Here is an 18,378-nt window from a genome sequence, read left to right as displayed (position 1 = left end):
TGCCGGGAACCTCTATACCTTGGTTATCTCATCCGTTAAAACTAATGAAACAAGAGTATCCACCCTCTTATGACTGTGGTGAAGATTACACGAGAAAATGCACATTAAGCATGTACAGCAGTGTAGTAGTAACTAGTGTAACTGGTGTTGAGTAGTCATTGCTGTTATACACGTGCGTCAAACTATGACACAAGGTAGTATGTGAGCAGGGCCACAGCGCAGTTACAAAGCGAGGGCATGCAGAAAAGCACAAGTAAGTCCTCTGGGATAAACTGAAAGGGAATTGGGCAATTTTGATGGAAGGAGGAGTCGGCGGAGTGTGGGGTGGGCTCATGGGTGATCAAGACCACCGAACGAAGGTACGGACACTTGAATGTTCGTGGCAATCCCCAGTAATGGCAAATATCAGAAGTGGCTGCTCTCTGGGGATATTTGTAGAGGAAGCCTGAGACTCCTTGGGACCCCAACAAATAAGGAGTCTGGATTGGCAAGCCCAGAAGGCACAAATGTGGCAGGCCATGCAGGAGTCATCAAAGACTCCATGAGAAGTATAGCAGGGGAGCAAGATGGACTGGAAACGGGAGACCAACAGCAATGATGCAAGTGAGCACGACTGGGTGACAGTGAGAGCCCAGCAGGTAAGGTAAGGGGAGAAGACAGCAGCAGAAATCCACAATTCTAAGATGGAACACACAACCATCCTGTCAAAGCAAAACTGTAGACAACTGTCAAACCGTTATTTGCGGACAACCTGACTCGGGTTTAATACGAAATTGGCAGCGATGGAATAGAAATAAATTCTAGTAATGGCCTTCCTATAAGCCACATCTCACCCAATAGCCATGAGGTGTCCAACACTATCCTATAGAGTCCATTTCAATATAAACTTTATACCCACCAATAAAGAACTCTGAGCAGCATTCCCCATACATGTATTAGTATAAACACATTTAGAGAAACTTTCCAAAGACACAGAAGTCAATGGGAACAAGGAATATTCTCACCCCTTATACTTCCAAAGCAGTATTTCAATGGGCTCCTCACATATTTCACAAATGGTTCTAAGCCTTCGTTTCCAAATTAAAATGGATGCTAAATCCCTCTGTAAATCTGGGCTTTAAAAACCATGCCTAGTTTGAGGGAACGTGCATTTAATTATGATGTCCCTGGGAGCTGTGAATCTCTAGGAAATCGTCCAAAGAGCTTTCTTAGTTTGATTCAATAAATATTCAAAAAGGGTGCGGTAAGTAGAACAACGGAGGAAGCCTTGAAGTGAACAATATGGGGTAAATTTTTGTTGCTTAAATAACAACCTACAGAATAAGAATTAGCAATAATGATTTCATTTTCATCATCCAGAGAATCTTCAAACTTCGCTTCTTTGCAGATTGAAACAAGAAATTAGCATTAAAAGAAAATTAAACTTTATATAAATGCTGACGATCCCTATTATCCCTTTTCGGGGGAGACTTGCAAATTCACATCCACCAACTCTGGAGAGGGCAAAGGGAGGCAACTCTTTGTTTCTGGATAAAATTAACGAGGGGATTATCTTTGTACTTACCTAAAATATTTTCATGCCTCAGCATCACGGTGTTGTACAATTCTGTTTCCCTGAACCATGACTTCTCATCCCGGGAGGAGAAGATCTTCACAGCGACGTTCTCCCCCTGCCAACTGCCCCTCCACACCTCACCATACCGGCCCTTCCCTAGAGAAAGCAACACAGAGGTGACGTGGGACTGGAGAACAGGAGAGGTAGCCAGGACATCTCTTGCCTGCAACTGTTATTACCCCCTTCTACTGTTTACTTGCAAGAACTGAATCTGGGGCTATAAACACCACCACCTTTCTCCCGTGAAGACATTCAAAAGTAAGCCGGAACCTGCCCCTCCTGGCCACCCACTGTCATAACAAATTCAACACCCTCAGTGTCTGCACAGTACAACTGGCTGCTAATTACGAAGTTTACAGTTAAATTCCTCTATTAAAACCTATGAAACATGTATAGTTTTTAAAAGCACCTGAAAGTTAGTGAAATTAAGAAAATGGTACAGAGTATTAGATTTCACTGTTATGCTGAAAGCCAAAAATATAAAAAAATAAAAAACCTGCACGTGTCCAAATTGAATACCTTTCTGGACTCCTTCCCTTCAAACAAGATCAACATAGATATTTTCTTGGGAGTCCAAATCTGTGAATTTACATATGCATTTATATTTTTCATAAGGGAGAGGCTATTAAGTTTGAGATACGCGTTCTGAAGGATCCCCCCCCCCCAAAAAAAAATCACACGTAAACACACACACAAAAAACAGTGCTGTGTAGGAGACCGACAAGCAGCCACTACCTTCCCTAAAGGATTTCTTGGCAGAGGATATATTTCAAAAGAGGATTTGCAGAGTCTTAAAGACATAATCCCAGAACAGTTCTGATTCCCGACATTGGTCATGGGTATTTGCTTGTTAGACAGCCCCTGTGGTGCCAGAAGTGGGCCACATTGCAAAGGCCCCTTGGAGAAGGCATTTCCCAAAACGTGGTGTCTCTAGTTTGTGATCTGCTCTGTGGGGGGCATGCCCCCTCCTACAGCAGAAACACATCCGTCAGCCTGTCCACCACTTGTTCCCTCTTCCATTCTTCTCCTTAATTATAGGTAGGGGTGATGGGGGAGGCTGGGAGGAGGAGGTAATTACCACGAGACTATGGGGATCAACACAGGGTATAATCAGGGTAAAGACACACGCGGCACCTAGATACAACAAAGGCAGGAGATACACCTTGCGGGGCAGTGGGGCTTTCCACCGGGCCAGTGGCTGCTGGGAGTCACAGCTTGTAATAAGCAGCTGCAGCACCACCTGCATGCACAGGAACATAGCTCTTTGCTAAAAAAAACTAAGCCAAACATGGAGGAAGAAACCCAAACATGGAGGAAGCAAGCTCGCCTATCCAGGTGATTATGTCCTGACACAAAATCCAAACCACTCAATCTAGAATCCCTCATGATAAACAATGTCCCTATTAAATACCAATGACTACTTCCAAAAGGATGTTAAATGGGGCCAGGAAGTCATCATTGTGGGCTGCTGTCAGGTCACAAAAATAGTATTTAGAGCAGGACTAATTTTAATACAGTCATAGCAATTGCCCAGCATTTGTAGTGCGAGATGAAGGCTAGTGCTAAGACAGTATAAAATAGGCTGCTACAAAATAGTATGCTGATCTTTTCTTGCCTTTGGTAAAATTCTGTATCTTTATTTGCCCTTTGTCCTCATATTCTCATTAGGAAGGAGAGAAAAAACATGCCGGAGAATTGTATACATTACTATGAAGTTGCCTTAAATCTTTTTTTTTTTTTTTTTTTTTTGTAAGAAAACAGAGATGGATGTCAGGATAAGTAGACAGATTTAAAATAGAAACGTACTTCAACTTCAATGGTTTTCAAATGCTTTTAAGTTGTCAAATGCTTTTTAGAAATGCAACCTTATGTGGAAGTCGCTAAAAACAGAAGCAGGACTGCCCAAAAGTACTGGCCATGGAGCCCCCATGGAAATCCCTAAGGTATCTGAAATTTGGGGGGTTCACTAATCACTATCTGGTAACAACTGATCTAGTCCAACTTCCCATGCTTTTGAACCCGAAATGGTAACGTGCTATCCAAGCAGTTCATCCCATACATTTTTATTCAAGACTGTACCACATGAACACTAACTATAAGCTACTGAAATGGCATTGCTTTTATGAAAGTCTTTAGCACCGAAGCAACAAAATGCTATAATTGAATTTACACTATTTCAAAGAATGCTCAAGAATATCCACACTACCCCAAACAGCATGTCTTTTTAAAGGCACAGTAATATTTTGCCCTTTGGACTCTGGGCTCAGTCTCTAAAAACTGCTATTGAGATCAGCTGCCCTGTGAATGGTCACCATCCATGGGACAGGAGGGTAGGGGGAAGCGAGACAGGAAAACATCCCTGTCACTGCCTTCTCACTCCTACTCAAATACCTGTCCCTGTTCATAATCAAATGGGATGTCAGGTAGTACAAGAGGACAAGCCTGGTTGTATGCAATGGGCACATTTGGAGCTTTTCCATTTTTCTCTGCCCACCACGGTCCACTGTAGAAGAGAAACATGAAGTGTGGTTCAGAGACAGCCCCAGCGGCTGCAGACCTACAGCAGAGGCAAAGGACTCCTGCTGGCCCCGTGTGCCTGAAGGCAGCGCCTGCTGCTCCTACCAGGCTGCCTACCCCCCTTCCCATTATCCGGCCTGAGGGGGTCCTGATTTCCATGAAAACAGAAAGAAAAGTCAGAGGGTAGCAGCCAAGTGGTGAAGGCGGCTAATGGCAGCCAGCCACCTCCCAAAAGCAAAAGATGGGATGACTGGAGCTGCAAAGAAAAGAAAGCCGGAGAAATAGAAAGAGCATGTAGGGGCGCTGCCTACCTATCCGCCCCATGGCCATTCCTGCACACCGTCCAAAAGAGAAATTCATGGCAACTACCAGGTGATCGGAAATACCCGCCAAATAAAAGTAAAACTACTAAAACTCAGGACTTCCCCAAAAAAGGGCATTTTGTACCATCTTCCCGGAGGGCGGTCAGCAATTGATAAACAGCCCATAAAAAGGTCACAAATTTTGACCCAGGAACCCCAATTCCTGGGAATTTATTCTGAGCACTCAAAGACGCAAGGCATGCAAAAGGCTTTCTGAGCAGTACCATGAAAATTCAACGATCATTCAAAAGATGATTACATAATCTTTTAAAATACTTGTGATGTGTACAGATAGATGGAAATGTACATGAGCTTAAAACTGACAGGAGGAACACAAATCGTGTACACACTATGTTACATCTATATATAAACCTGTTCCTAGACGGGGAAAATAGAACAGGCCACAGAGGAATGGATATCACTCTTGTTTAAATACAACAATTTTAAAGGTAGCCTTAGTAAATTTATCTCATTATTTTTAAAGTCAGTGGGAGAGTGAGTGGGATTGGAGAACTGCCATAAGCAAGTGTATTGTCCAAACGCCTACTCACCTCAGATCACTCAATGCCTGTAGTCAGGAGAAGCCATACTATACAAATTCTTTTCTCATTCCTTCCCATCACCCCAAAGGGTCTACCTACAACTAAAGGCTTTTGATTAGCCATTCTGCATACTAACTAGCAACAGATTCCTTTGACAAGAACTTCAACAAGTTGAGGTGCTCTGACGCAGGTCAGAGCAAACAGATACAGAGCCACACCGTCTCCTGTGATTTCATGAGCAACGGGCAGCAAGGGGCAGATTTTTCAAGTCCCACCCTGCCTCTAGAGCCACAGCGAACATTGCAGATAACTCACAAAGGAATAGAAAAAAGAATTACCGACACACTCCAACAGTGTGATCTGACGAGCCACTGTTCTTTGTACCAGAAAAGGGAGGCCAGAGCCGCTTCCTGATGTACATGAATGATCCAATAAATCCTGTGGTTCAAGACAAGGAGAAAAAAAGAAACTACTGAGAAACAGTTCCTGGTTCAGAGTATGAGCACGCGTATCACGGCAACACTCACGGACACAGCAATCCTGGACATGTGGCCCGTAAGTGTGCACAGAACGTCCCACTGGAGGAAGAACTGGTTTTCTTAGGAAAACCAAAAGCTAGCCCTTTCCCCGATAGAAGACAGGTTTGCTGAGGGATAAGCAGTCTCTTTGTGCATCCAGAGTTTTAGAATAAAAATATATATATATTTAAAACAAAACAAAACAAAACAAAAAACGCTGAGGGCACAAAGTCAAAGATGCAAATTACAAAGTCCCAGGAGCAAGGCTGAGAGCAAAGGGAAGCAAGAGAAAGAGCAGCAAGTGGAGCAAAAAGAGGGGCCTTCAAGTCCAAGGCTGGGCATAACTAACCACGTTCTGCTCTGTTCATAACTATCTATGAAAGGATTCACTATAGTTGGCACGCCAACTAAGGAACTCTAAAAAGGAATAAACGAATTAGGAATAAGGAACAAACAATTCTAATGTTGCTTATATTGGAAAGACTCCAGTGGCCACGTGGGTCATCTCCCTGGTACACACAAGCAGAGAAGGGCCACCTGGATGGAGGTTACCCTTTAGGTAGGTGAGGAACAAAAGCATCACAAAAGTTAACCCTCGATGTCATTTCCCGGTGTGAATTATACACAAAGCAGAGAGGAAAAATAAACTTTCATTTAAAACATAAAACCGTGCCCCAAACCTACTGGAACATACTGTGGGAAAAACTCCCAATTAGTTCATTCATAAGTTTTTCCTTCTTATTGTCAGTGCAAGTCAAAGAGTAGATGCCTTTTTGTATCAGGACTTAATAATTTGTAATACACAGTATTGTGCCCACGGTGATAGGTGTTGTGGTTGCAGTAATGTTGAGCTGACATTCCCCAAAGCTCATCCTTTCCCAGACGTTTTAGCTAGCCTGTTAGAGCAATACATTGATTTATCTGCATTTCATCTTCTTTTCCTTACTCTAAGCACCACTGGGAAGTACTGTTGATCAGCAAAATTACCAAAATCTGAACATCCAAAGGAAGATATTTAGAATCCTTAAAAACCACAAAATGGATAATCAACAAGAAATTGAATGTAGATCAAGCAGTTCCATATCTCCCTAACCATCTCTTTTGCTGTTCTGTTTTCTCATTATTCATTCAATTTTTTTGAGAGAATAACTCTGAAAATTAAACAAACGTGTTGTTTTTTCATCATGTATAATCATGGTTTTAAATCTGGTTCATAGACTTAAGGCGGGGGAGGAGAATCAACCAGACTAACAAACATCTACTTCAACTCCTGGATCCCAAGGCTTCTTTTTCAATGTAGGAAGCTGTTCAGTAAGATAGAGTTTGTTGAACCACATATATGAGCACATCACTTAAATAAGCAAGTATATAGATGAATAATGATAACTTGTTTTAAACAGTGTTCCTTACTGTGCTATCATATCGTTATATACTGTCATCCAACATGGCTGTGTTGAGAAGACTATTTTAGCATACACTCCCATTCCTCTTCCAGACTTACAGAAGCTACTTAACAGCATTTTACACTAGATATTCCTATCATTGTCCATTGTGGTTGGCAAGCTCTGGGGAACAGAGTTCTGACTAATCTACTTGAGAATCCTGCTTCGCTAAAGCTTTCTCAGGATTCAGCCTCATATCTTCTTGCTACTGACTCAGTAAACTCGTTTAATTTTCCTTAATATTTGAAATAAACTCCAAAATACATTTCTAACAAAAAACCGTGGTTCTCTTCTTTGGGAAACAGAACACCCTCTTCTCCTGTTTTCCCAGTTCTGCTGTACTACAATCTAAATAGATAGGTGAACGGAAGAAAACGAGGTTCCTTCCCCCTTTCCATACAAAAAAGTACACCTGACCGGTGGCCCAATAGCAGGGAAGGCAGAGGAGGATGGGATATTTCCTAGCCTGTATCAGCTACCACCAAATGTTTTAACAACTAGCCCAGTTGGTCCAAGAATAGCGCCAGAGCTACAAAGACAGGTGAGGGTGAGTCTTCTCCAGCAAAACGGTAGTTGCAGGGCAGGCTTAGGTGGAGAAGGACCAGACACTATTAAGCTTGTCCCCTAGCAGCACAAGACTTAATATGAGATGATCTTAGGTGATGCATGGCCATGGCATTAAATAACATTGAATCACATTAGAAAGCTATGACCTTGACGGTCTTCCATCAAATTATGACAAGGAGAGTCTCGATTTCGTATTAGCATGTCTTTAACACCTAACACTCACTCATCTTCACCTTTTTCAAAGGATGCATCAGACTCAGCATAGCATCACTTCAGAAGGCTATTACTTCTCTCTTTTGCATTTTATGGTAACCTATTTATAGCAAGCGGTTCCCTTGTCTCACTTGAAGTTTAAAGTTTCTGTAAAATTAACACTCAACAATTTTAAAAGTAAGAAAGGAAGACACATTTTAATGTGATTTCATTTAAAAGTATGCAAAAGAATAACTTTAAAACATATAAATACAATGGTGTCTGACACTGAGTTGTCCATAAATGCAGCTACCAGCCACATGTTGGCTTTTAGCAAGGGAAATGTGGCTAGCCTGAACTGATATACATGCTGTGACTGTAAAGTATACATCAGATTTTAAAAACTTAGTTGCAAAAAAAAAAAAAGGGGAAGGAAAGAAAAGAATGTAAAATATCTCATTCATCATTCTTTATGGTTAATGATTATATGTCAAAATGATAATTCTATTCATTTGGTTAAACATATTATTAAAATTAATATCAGCTATGGTGGGGCTTTTTTAAACTTTTTTTTTTTTTTTTTTTTTGTTAAGGAGCCACTAGAAAACTTAAAATTAAATATATGGCACACATATTTTATTGGATACCACTGTTTAACCAAATGGCTACACTCCACAAGGGGGCAGCACAGGAGCATGAAAAGTTTAATTGCTGCTTTTTTGGATGTCAAATTTTAAAGTCTTAAATTACAGGGTGTTAAAATAATCTAGAAAGGAAAGTGATTTTAATATTAAGCAAAGGTGCTTTTTTGAAAGTACTTTTATTGCTAAAAATAGAGTAACTGAATTACTTCAAGCCCCCCCCCCCGACCCCGAAATTATAGGCAACCATTCTCTGTACCTTTTCCCTTACTCCCAAAAGAAAAGTAACTACCAAGAATCTACTAAAATAAATCCCCCCCTTATTTAATATAAATGCCTAAAATAAATGTTCTCCTATAGGGGAGACTAAACAGGTGCCAACATATGCTTGCCTAGGACACAAGTGACCAGTGGTAAGTGTGCACGTTGTCCAGTCACCAGCTACTGGTTAGCATTTCATGGTGGGAATGGGAAAGCATCTTTAGCCATCTTTGTTATGGTTGGGATTCCCTGGGGTCACAAACTCACTGCTAAAGTGCTGTCTCCAACATTGGTGGTGATGAGCCCTTCGATGGTGCCGTACTCCACATCTCTGGGATTGAGGCGTTCTTGATTGCGCCTTTTAAATTTTCGGAGAGCGACTCCCAGTAGGCAAGCTAGAAGGCATACTGCAAACACTACAGACAGAATAATGAGGCCGACCTCCAAGTGGAAATTCTGTGTTCCAGGAAAGGATTTCCCTGGAGATGGGGGAGAAAAGGGCAATTGGCTGTAAGGATCAGTGTTTACTTACTATTCAGCATAACCAACACCTAACAAGTGGGTCCTGATGCTGACCACATAGTCTTGCAAGTCACAAACCGTGAAAACTAAAATACTTCCTAACACCTGGCCAATGGCCCAGTCATTTGAACCATTATTCATTTAGACAGAGCCAGAGATTGAAAAGATTCCACAGAGAACCAACTGTATTAATGCATGTACGTGAAAGTACTTTTCAAATATGGAGTACTACACAAATCTCTGTACAAATGCTTTATCCTCAGCCCTTACAGAAATTATGACGTAATATTCCTATGAGAAAGCACTATCTGAGTTAAATCCAAATCACCCAATCTGTGGTTCTCCTCAATGTATCTTGGATGTTTACCGCAGAATTCTCATTGATCTTTTCACATCACGATTTCTGCCTAGGATTTCTGCCTAGGAACCTATTCATTCATCTGTTCTTTTACTCACTTATCCAATATTCATTCACTCACTCAAAACATTCATTCACTGATTCACTCACTCGCCTAATCACTCATTCACCCCCTAGCTTGGCATTATTACATTACCCATTCAAACATCTGTGCATTCACTCCAACACTCACATACCACTCAGGCAGATACACACAAAGACTTTCTACTTGCCTAGTGAGGTAAATGAAAAATTTCTTGATTGGATAGTGAAGCCCCATAATTAAGAGGTCCCCAAACAGGGGTGCCTGTGTGGCTCAGTTGATTGAGTGACCGACTCTTGGTATTAGCTCAGGTCATGATCTCGATCTCGCGGTTTATGGGATCGAGCCCCACATCAGGCTCCACGCTGACAGTGCAGAGCTTGCTTGGGACCTTCTCTCTCCCTCCCTCTCTGCCTCTCTTCCTCTCTCTCTCTCACTCTCTGAATAAATGAATAAACACTAAAAAAGTCCCCAAACAATAATTATCTCTGAATGTCAGACCCCTTATGACATGGTGTCACCGAGCCCTGTTCTTCCCCACATATGCCTCTTTTCCACATCCCTGCCTCCTTCCACAATCCAAGTGCAGGCCTGATGTCCTTTATACATTTCTTTTAACCTTCTAAATCTTGGAGATTTAACTTCCAACTTGGCACATTACACTCCATGGTACACGTCACTTGTACGATAAAGTGTCAAACTAATTATATACAACATTAAATTATAAATATTGAGCCTCCCTAATTGAATTAGATATTCCTTAAGTAAAGAAAATAAATTTTCTATTACAACTCAGAGTCTTGCAGTGTTCTGCAGATTAGGAACTTTCCATATTGTAGGTATAACTTTTGTGTGAGTGCAGATACTTGATTGTGTCCGTCCACTCTATTAATAATAATTTAACTCACAAAGGTTAAGAGTAAAGTTTATTCCATCAAGTACCCTTTTTGTTTTAACCATTTGAATACTTAATCTCTCTCTTAAAAATCTTCTTTCATTATTCAATGAATTAACAGAATTAACATTTGCTTATCAAAATTAACAGTTTCTATATGTCTTAACGTCACCACCGTAACCGAAACACTGCACAACATAATCTTGCATCAGTTTTTTTGTCTTGTTTTGTTTTGTTTTCATTTTTCGGTCTCTCCCCCTGTTAGCTGACATTTCTGACAGTGGGCATTGCTAGTAGCCTCTCCTACTCCACTTCTTGGTTTGTTTCTTCTTTTTGTGAGTGCAAAATTAAATAATTATGCCTATTAAAAATGTACTGTAGATTAAGAGAATTAACTTTGTCTTAGAGTGAGTCTACAAAGACTAAGGAACATTAGTTTTTGATAGCAATGTAGGGCTCATTTTATGGGGAAACAGTTTCAGAGAAACACTGATTTCCACTGAAAATGGAATCCATTTGAACACAACATGGAAAAAGATTCCACAGAAACTACATGTGAAATCTTACCCAGCTTCAAGCTTCAGTAATGGTTCATTGGGAAATCAGATATGGGAGCAAAGGTTAGTGAGGCTTTGTCTCTTTCCTCAAAAAGAAGGAAACATATTCTACTCAGTCACTGGATTCTTATGTTCCATTTTACTTCCTACACACTCAACAAAGAGATGAATATTTACCAAGCCAAACTGTTTCATAAATTATGACACCATGGCTCCTCAACAGAAAAGGGTATCTGGAGCTCTTCACCTGCTCATGACTACCAAGAGAGATCTGGTCACCCAAGCTGTTCCCCAAGATGGACACATCTTGCTCACTTGCCCAAAGATATTTATCCCCCTTCAGACTCCAAAAGGCCATGCCTTTCCCTTCTTCATCTATAGCTACCCTCCTTGTCACCCATGACCTCTAGTTCAAGGAGTAGGAGGAAAAGCTTGTGGCTACTTCCATCTTTAACCCACACAGAACAACACTAACAGAAACCCTTGATCTAGAAATAGAAAAGTCCACGGGAACCTTTGGTGGGCAGCTGGGCCGTGATGTTCCTGTTACACCAGTCGCCTTGGCAACACTCCACAGCTTGGCCAGGTGATGGCGGGGTCTTACAGGTCATCTTCCCTTGCTCGTAGACCTGGAAACAGCCTTTCTGGTAGACATGGAAGCCATCATTTATGCTCAGTGAGGAAAAGCACTGCTGGCCTTCACAGTGGTCTTCGTTCCCACAGGAGAGGCCTTCACACACACACATGTAAAGTTTGGGGTTTACCTTGGGCTTCTCATCTGCAAAGAAGCAAGAAGGGAAAAGAAATCACTACATAGGTTTTACCCCCATTAGGGCAATAAGATGGTTTCTCCAAGACCATTACAACACATTCACCAAACAGCAAGTCAGGCCAAGTGTCATCACTGGCCATGATGTCCACATTTTGTTATCTTGTATTTCTCACTTGACCAACTACCAAATGATAATCGCCTCTCAGTACAGGAACACATTTATACAAACTGTGTGCTCTTTTAGATCATACCAGGCCAAAGAATAGTTATCATGTACTCAGAGGCTTCTGAGAATGAACTTCCCCTCACTGTGGTTTTCACATTCTCTTCAGCCTGATGGGCTCTCACATCCCAATTCTTACATCAAAATAAAATGTTTTTTTCCAGGACATAATGCTCATCACCTTTATTTTATGTTTTTTTTTTTTTTTTTTTTAAAGGCTCCTAAGTATAGGGCAATTGTTAATGCCAGTTCCTGCTAACTCCATACTAATCCATCAACTAGTAATACAAGGAATGCTGGTGTTCCCACCATTATCTGCAAGAGCCCAGTATAATCGAGAGTTTACAAGGATGCAGTCTGTAATTACAAATGTCTATTACCAATATTTCCAGCTAGATGCCTTAGATTAATTTTTCAATAGTGACAACACTGAAGTTTTCATGTTGATTACAATGGAAATTAATCACTGCTTACACGTTTGCCTGGCAGGAAAAAAAAAATGGCACTGATTATTGAAGATGAGGGTACAAGGAGACAAAGGGAATAGAGCAATGTTTTAAAAGTAAGGTAAGAGGTGAGACCACAGGAGCAGTCAACACCTGCTAGGTCTAAGGTGTGATGGAAAGATGTGCCTTGTCCATCAGTGAAGCACACCTAATCAGACTTCCTAATTGTCTCCTTCTGGAAACATCTGCAATCTAATTTTTGCAACCTAATTTTTCAAATCACTCTTTCTTTTCTCCTCCCTTGTGAGAATGATTAGTTCAGACTTGCTGGTCCCAACAGTTTGCACTAGGAGGGAAGAAAAGTGAAGAAAGAATGTAAACAGCCAAGTCCTAGAGGTTCCAAAGCAGTTTTGCTATAAAGAAATTCAGCTTTCAGAGCTCCCTCCAAAGGTCTATGGCACAGAGTGACTGCTTTCTGATTCTTGAACCCTCTGTAGCAGGTCTGTGAGATAACTACTTCTTTCTTAAAATAACAGGTCGGGTAGCTGCGCTTTCAAGAGGAGACCTTAAGGTAAGGTCTTTGAAATGTCAAGTTCATTTACACAGATTTGTGTGGGTGTTTGTAGAGACGTGGGTTATCTCAAAAAGAGAAAAGTGTTCTTAATCTTTCTTCTTCCCTCTTCAAAGAAGTGAAAAATAGTTCACTACCCACTGTAATGTGGGTGCCTCATCCCACAGAGTAAGTGCATGCAGACACACAGACACAAGCCTTCTATTTATAATTGACTTGCTAGTTCTTTTGAAAACCACAAGGGGCTCATCCAAGAGCAAAGACATGCCTGAAAGCAGGAGATCCAAAATAGCCGCTGACAGTGTATGTATGTCACCAGTCTCACCCCCGAGAATCAAGAGCCTCAGACATTTTTAATGAGCAAAAATTTTAATGAGCCAAAAGATAGTCTTTATTTTCCCTGCCTAGAGAAATTCCAGCACCGATCTATTTCTATGAGGATGAGAAACATATATATCTGTTGACATAACCCAGCAAAAGTTTACACTTGCCAAAAGTGAGTTGAAAGATAATATTTCCAGGGAGTCTAGACATGCTTGCCACTCTTGAATGGCACAAAGCTGGGCTGAGCATTGCCAACTATGCTGCCCAACAGGTGATGATTCTTTGGAGGGAAACGGATGGGCAGGATAAGGGGAGGGGTGGTTAACGGTATCATGTTGATTTGTTTGTGATCTACAGCAGGGAATTCAAAATACTATATTTGAAAACTGTGCCATAACACAATGTATGAAAATCTGAAACACAAACATGTATTTTAAAATCCTAAATATTTTCAGAGGTCAAAGCTATCCCAGGATATACATCCTTAGAGAGGTTGCGTCTACTGACACTGGGTTGGGGCTGAAGGATTCGTGTGAGGATGAAAGGGTAAATGAAAATAACGTTAGGAGAGTAGCTGTTCAGGGATTGATAATGGACTGAGGAGTATGCACCCCTCAACTAGTGGTGCCCATGGTGCAGTAGGAACAACCACAAACAAGTAACCGTAGGCAACAGAGGCCTCACTCACGGATCCTATGGAAACGGACAGTCCTGGTAAGAAGAATTAACAACATCTTGTGGTTCTAATAAAAAAGGTCAAATTAAAAAAAAATAATAAAATAACAACAACAATGATTTCTTTAATGTGCTCTCAGAGTGAGCTCTGCTCTTGAAATTAGAGCCCTGGGGTGCCTGGCTGGGTCCGTTGGTGGAGCATATGACTCTCGATCTCAGGGTCAAGAGTTCAAGCCCCAAGTTGGGTGTGGAGCCTACTTAAAAATAGATAGATAGATAGATAGATAATAAAATTAGAGCTGAAATTGAACTCTAGCTCACAGACATTAAGATGTGGACCCCCCTTCCAAGGTCTCTAGCTTTTGACAGGATGTGGGGATGGCCTGACAGATGTTTGTAATGTAACCTACAGAATTTTGCCAGAATTGAGCAGCCCTGAGTAAATACCAACTTCAGTAAAGGTCAATTCACTATACCCAACTATGAGGCATGACAGGTTATAAACTGTAATCAGATCTTATCCTGTGGGGGTCATAAACGGAGTCAAAGGGATTCATTCATTTAGTAAACACTCTCCTTGAATCTTTACATCCCTCTACTAGTTGTATGTATGCAGATGGCCGAGGGCTGACTACCTTTAAACAGGTAATTCTTTTTAAGGTGTCAAAAACTACAGTTTTCATATGCTCACCTCCACAATCCAGAAAAAGAAAAAAGGGGAAGAAGGACGGTTGTCAGTGCTATGTGATAATTAATTTAATCTCTGATATGAGGAACCATGAGCTCAGTCCAGCTGTTAGCTAATGGGAAAGTACACAGGCTTTACCAGATTCACGTCCAATTTTGCTTCTCACCAACATTTAATCTTCTTAAGTTGGGTATTTCCGTATAACTACTTAGAAGAGCCCATCATGAATCTATTTTTTATATACTGCCAGATATAAACGCAGACCCTAAATTCATAAGAATATGAGAATGACCACATATACCACACACACGCCTGCATGCACACACACATTAGTTAAATGCCACTTTGCCAGTTTCATCTGACAGAGTGGATTAGTCGAAGAGATGCCAAAGAGATTTCTGAGCTAGGATTACTAATTCAACAAAGAAGGTTAAAAGCAAGACAGCAGCATTTTCATATCTCAACATCCACAATTCTAAGGAACAGAGCAGGCCCCAGAATGCCCATGTCTCACTGTTTCAGTCTTGTCCGATTTTAGGAATAACCATAACATGTGTGGGCCTGTGATTTTTTACTTGGGGTGGGTTGGGGGTAGGGGGCACGCAGGGTGACAGAACTATTACAAAATCCCTTTTAGGGCCACGGGTAAGGGTCTGTGGACCTCAGATTTCTCCAACAGTGACATACATATAGTACACATCGAGGCACACCAAGGAATGGATAATCACCTCCCGTGACTGATTTCCAACAGTACAGACAGGAAACACCATATCTGATATGAGGCCCTTTGCACTTGCCTCTGCAAACAACTAGGAAGTGCCCTGGCAGAAGGCAGCAAGTCTACTCCACCTAATTGACATTCATTTAAATAATTCAGTAATTTAAATGTCAAGCCAGAGGTATTCCCTCTCTGCAAAGCTCACCCACATTGTTTGTTCTAAAAGGCACCTCCCAGCATTACTCAGTGTTATGGCTGGCACTGTGCGCCCTTTGTATCACCAGGACCAGGTCTGTGCAAACACACTCACAGGTCTGGCTGGGAGCCGCAGGGAGTTCTTGACGCCACCTGGGAGGACTGCGGGCTGGCTCCACAGCCAGAGGTGCAGGCTCAGAAGCCCAAACCTCTTAAAAGATCTCGTTCTGGGCTCATCCTCTGTGCACACCTACTCTCGTAGCCTCACGACAGACTGTCGTCACAGGAAGAGGCAGAGCAGAGAGCATCGTGGACTTTTTACGTCTGTCCACAGTTTGGGATGCTCTTGTACCTCGGAGTAAAAATCTTCACATTTATGTTTTAAGTGGGACTTGAGAAATCTAAGCACACCACCATGGGCTTATCCCCCACATTCTCAGTCATGCACTCCATAACGCTTTAAAGCATTTAAACTGATTACCATTCTAAATGGTGCACAAAACCTCACATCTCCCACTAAAGTTTGACACAAAAGACAAATGAGAAACTGCTACAAGTAAACCAGCTTGCAACTATCACCCCAGAGGTCAGCAAAAGGAACAGGCTGAATTTCTTAGAGGTTCACCTCCAAGTAGCACAGATGACAATATGGTTATTAGACTATTATTATAAAAGTCAGATAGCTCAGAACTATATAGGCTAAAAAAGGAACCCCAAACATATCTGGACTCCTTCCAACAGTATAAACGACTCATTCATTTGAAATGACAGCCTATATTAGGCTTATAGATATGGGAGCCCTTCCATGGCCTCCTAATCTGAAAGTGCAGCTTGGCACTTCTCCAGAATCGGAAAGCATTTGAGATCTCTGGCATTAAACAAAGGCTCAGTGATGGATTTTGCAATGCCAGGTATCACTGCCAGAAGCCTGCTCCTAAGACAGAAACACAAAGGTCAGTCTGCAATGCCTAGTGAAGGGCATTTGATGGTCTGGTGAGAAGGCAAGCTATAGGCTCGGGAATACGGTACCCCAAACACCATTAAATGCTCTCATTATAAAACCTCCATCTAGGGAACCCAAATTCCATTTGTTTTTGTTTGTTTGTTTGTTTGTTTGTTTGTTTACCCCTGATCAGAGAAACAGATACTTGGCAAAGTTGTAAAGCGAAGAAGAAAACATATTCCTGGAGTTAAGAAAGATTGAATAGGATCACATATAAATTAGAATAATAATGACATAAAATGATTTCAGGATTCCCAAGATTTTGAACTGATGATAGCTACAAATGTACCCTGCCTCCAGTGTTCTGGAACCGAGCAAATCACATCCCCATTCAGATGTAATCCTCTCTGTCTTCTGTGACTCTCCAAAGAGACAGGAGGGTTAATGTGGCCAGAAGTCCTTCCTGGTGGAGCTGATCCCCACGTCCTTAGGCTCCCCTATTATCCCCTCCATTCTTGGGAGGCCTCCCCTGTTCCAAGATATCAGGTCCTTTAGGTAGGGAATTTCCTCCATGTGGAGTGCTTACCTCCCTCCCTGCCTACACTCCATTTACCTAGTTAGCATCTACCTTCTCTTAAAGAAGGCTTTGTTCACACACTCAAATTTAAAGTAAGAACCACCTGTATACACTCACATGCAAGTGTCTGTCTGGCTACTGAACGTCCAAGTCTCTCCTCCGGACTAGGAGCGCCATGAGGGGAGGGAATGACCCTACTCTGCTGTTACAGAGCCCTCGCCTGCCTCAATGATTGACAGGAGTACAAGCCTGATGGATATTTGCTTCCGGATGAATTTTCTCTTCACGGAAAGGATTTAGAGGTGGGAAGAGACATGATGCTGGTTTTCAGAGCAGACTGAGCCTATAAAGTCTTTAAATGTCAGCAGAGATCTTAAGGCAAGGCTTAGTCACCGAGCCAGCATGTCTGTGCAAGCCATTTCTTCCTAGAGGAGTTCGCCATAGCGTCACATCTGTTCACCTACTCTGGCTTACAAGTGTAGAAAATTAATACTTGCGGTGTGGTACAGTAGGTGTTCTGTCTGCCTGGTTGTTAGAAGAAAGAGGTAAAATACAAGAGCCCCTAAAACAAGGACTTATTTAACACATTAATAGAACAGCAGGGCTTGTATGGATGGTCCTTCCTTGGATGGCTGACTTGAGGACGTTTGGCTACTCTGATGCTAAGGTGACCAGAATGATCAAAACATAGTAAGTGCCTGGCCTCCGGCCACATTAGGGGAGTCATGCAGGACTTGTCTGCTCAGCAGTGAAAAAGACGCCCCTGGTATTTGCTGCCATTTTTCTCCTATCAGTGAAAGTAATGGCGTTTTCAGCAGGGAGTAGGGAAAGACTGAATTACATCATTTTCCCCTTCTTGCTTTGCTGAAGGTGATAAGGATTCCTAAGTCATCCTGCATTTGAACTGCTGAAGCTGAGAGGGGGAAAAAAAAAAAAGTGCCATCTGTTTATTTTGTGTCTGAGCTGACTCCTTGTCTCTGAAATAATCCCTGTAAATTAAGCCCTATTGCAGCAGCCACACCTTCTATTTCAAAGCCAAAAACTTGGTCTGTGTTTAAGTGACTAACAAGTTAAAGAACATTGTGGGGTATTGACCTAAGACAATATTGGTCTGTCTTTTCCATGCGTTTTACGATTCCCAGAATGTAGCAAAGACATCGTTTTAATACTTGTAC

At 41.7% G+C, this 18,378-nt stretch overlaps 1 protein-coding gene across 4 annotated transcripts in view; it reads right to left on the bottom strand.

The window, feature by feature from the left end:
* ACVR1 (activin A receptor type 1) overlaps positions 1 to 18,378 on the bottom strand; it is a 145,377-nt gene that overhangs the window by 43,499 nt on the left and 83,500 nt on the right. For all 4 annotated transcript variants that reach the window (XM_060626764.2, XM_078451283.2, XM_078451282.1 and 1 more), the window contains exons 3-6: positions 11,586 to 11,849; positions 8,925 to 9,136; positions 5,375 to 5,474; positions 1,565 to 1,711 (exon numbers count right to left, since the gene is read on the bottom strand). In XM_060626764.2, the coding sequence (XP_060482747.1) occupies positions 1,565 to 1,711; positions 5,375 to 5,474; positions 8,925 to 9,136; positions 11,586 to 11,849 (723 nt within the window). The remainder of the gene's footprint in view (positions 1 to 1,564; positions 1,712 to 5,374; positions 5,475 to 8,924; positions 9,137 to 11,585; positions 11,850 to 18,378) is intronic.

The sequence above is a fragment of the Panthera onca genome, chromosome C1 (assembly GCF_046562875.1).
Source record: "Panthera onca isolate mPanOnc1 chromosome C1, mPanOnc1 haplotype 2, whole genome shotgun sequence".
Classification (NCBI taxonomy): domain Eukaryota; kingdom Metazoa; phylum Chordata; class Mammalia; order Carnivora; family Felidae; genus Panthera; species Panthera onca.
The sequence above is the reverse complement of the archived record's forward strand: the minus strand, read 5'-3'. Positions and strand labels throughout refer to the sequence as shown.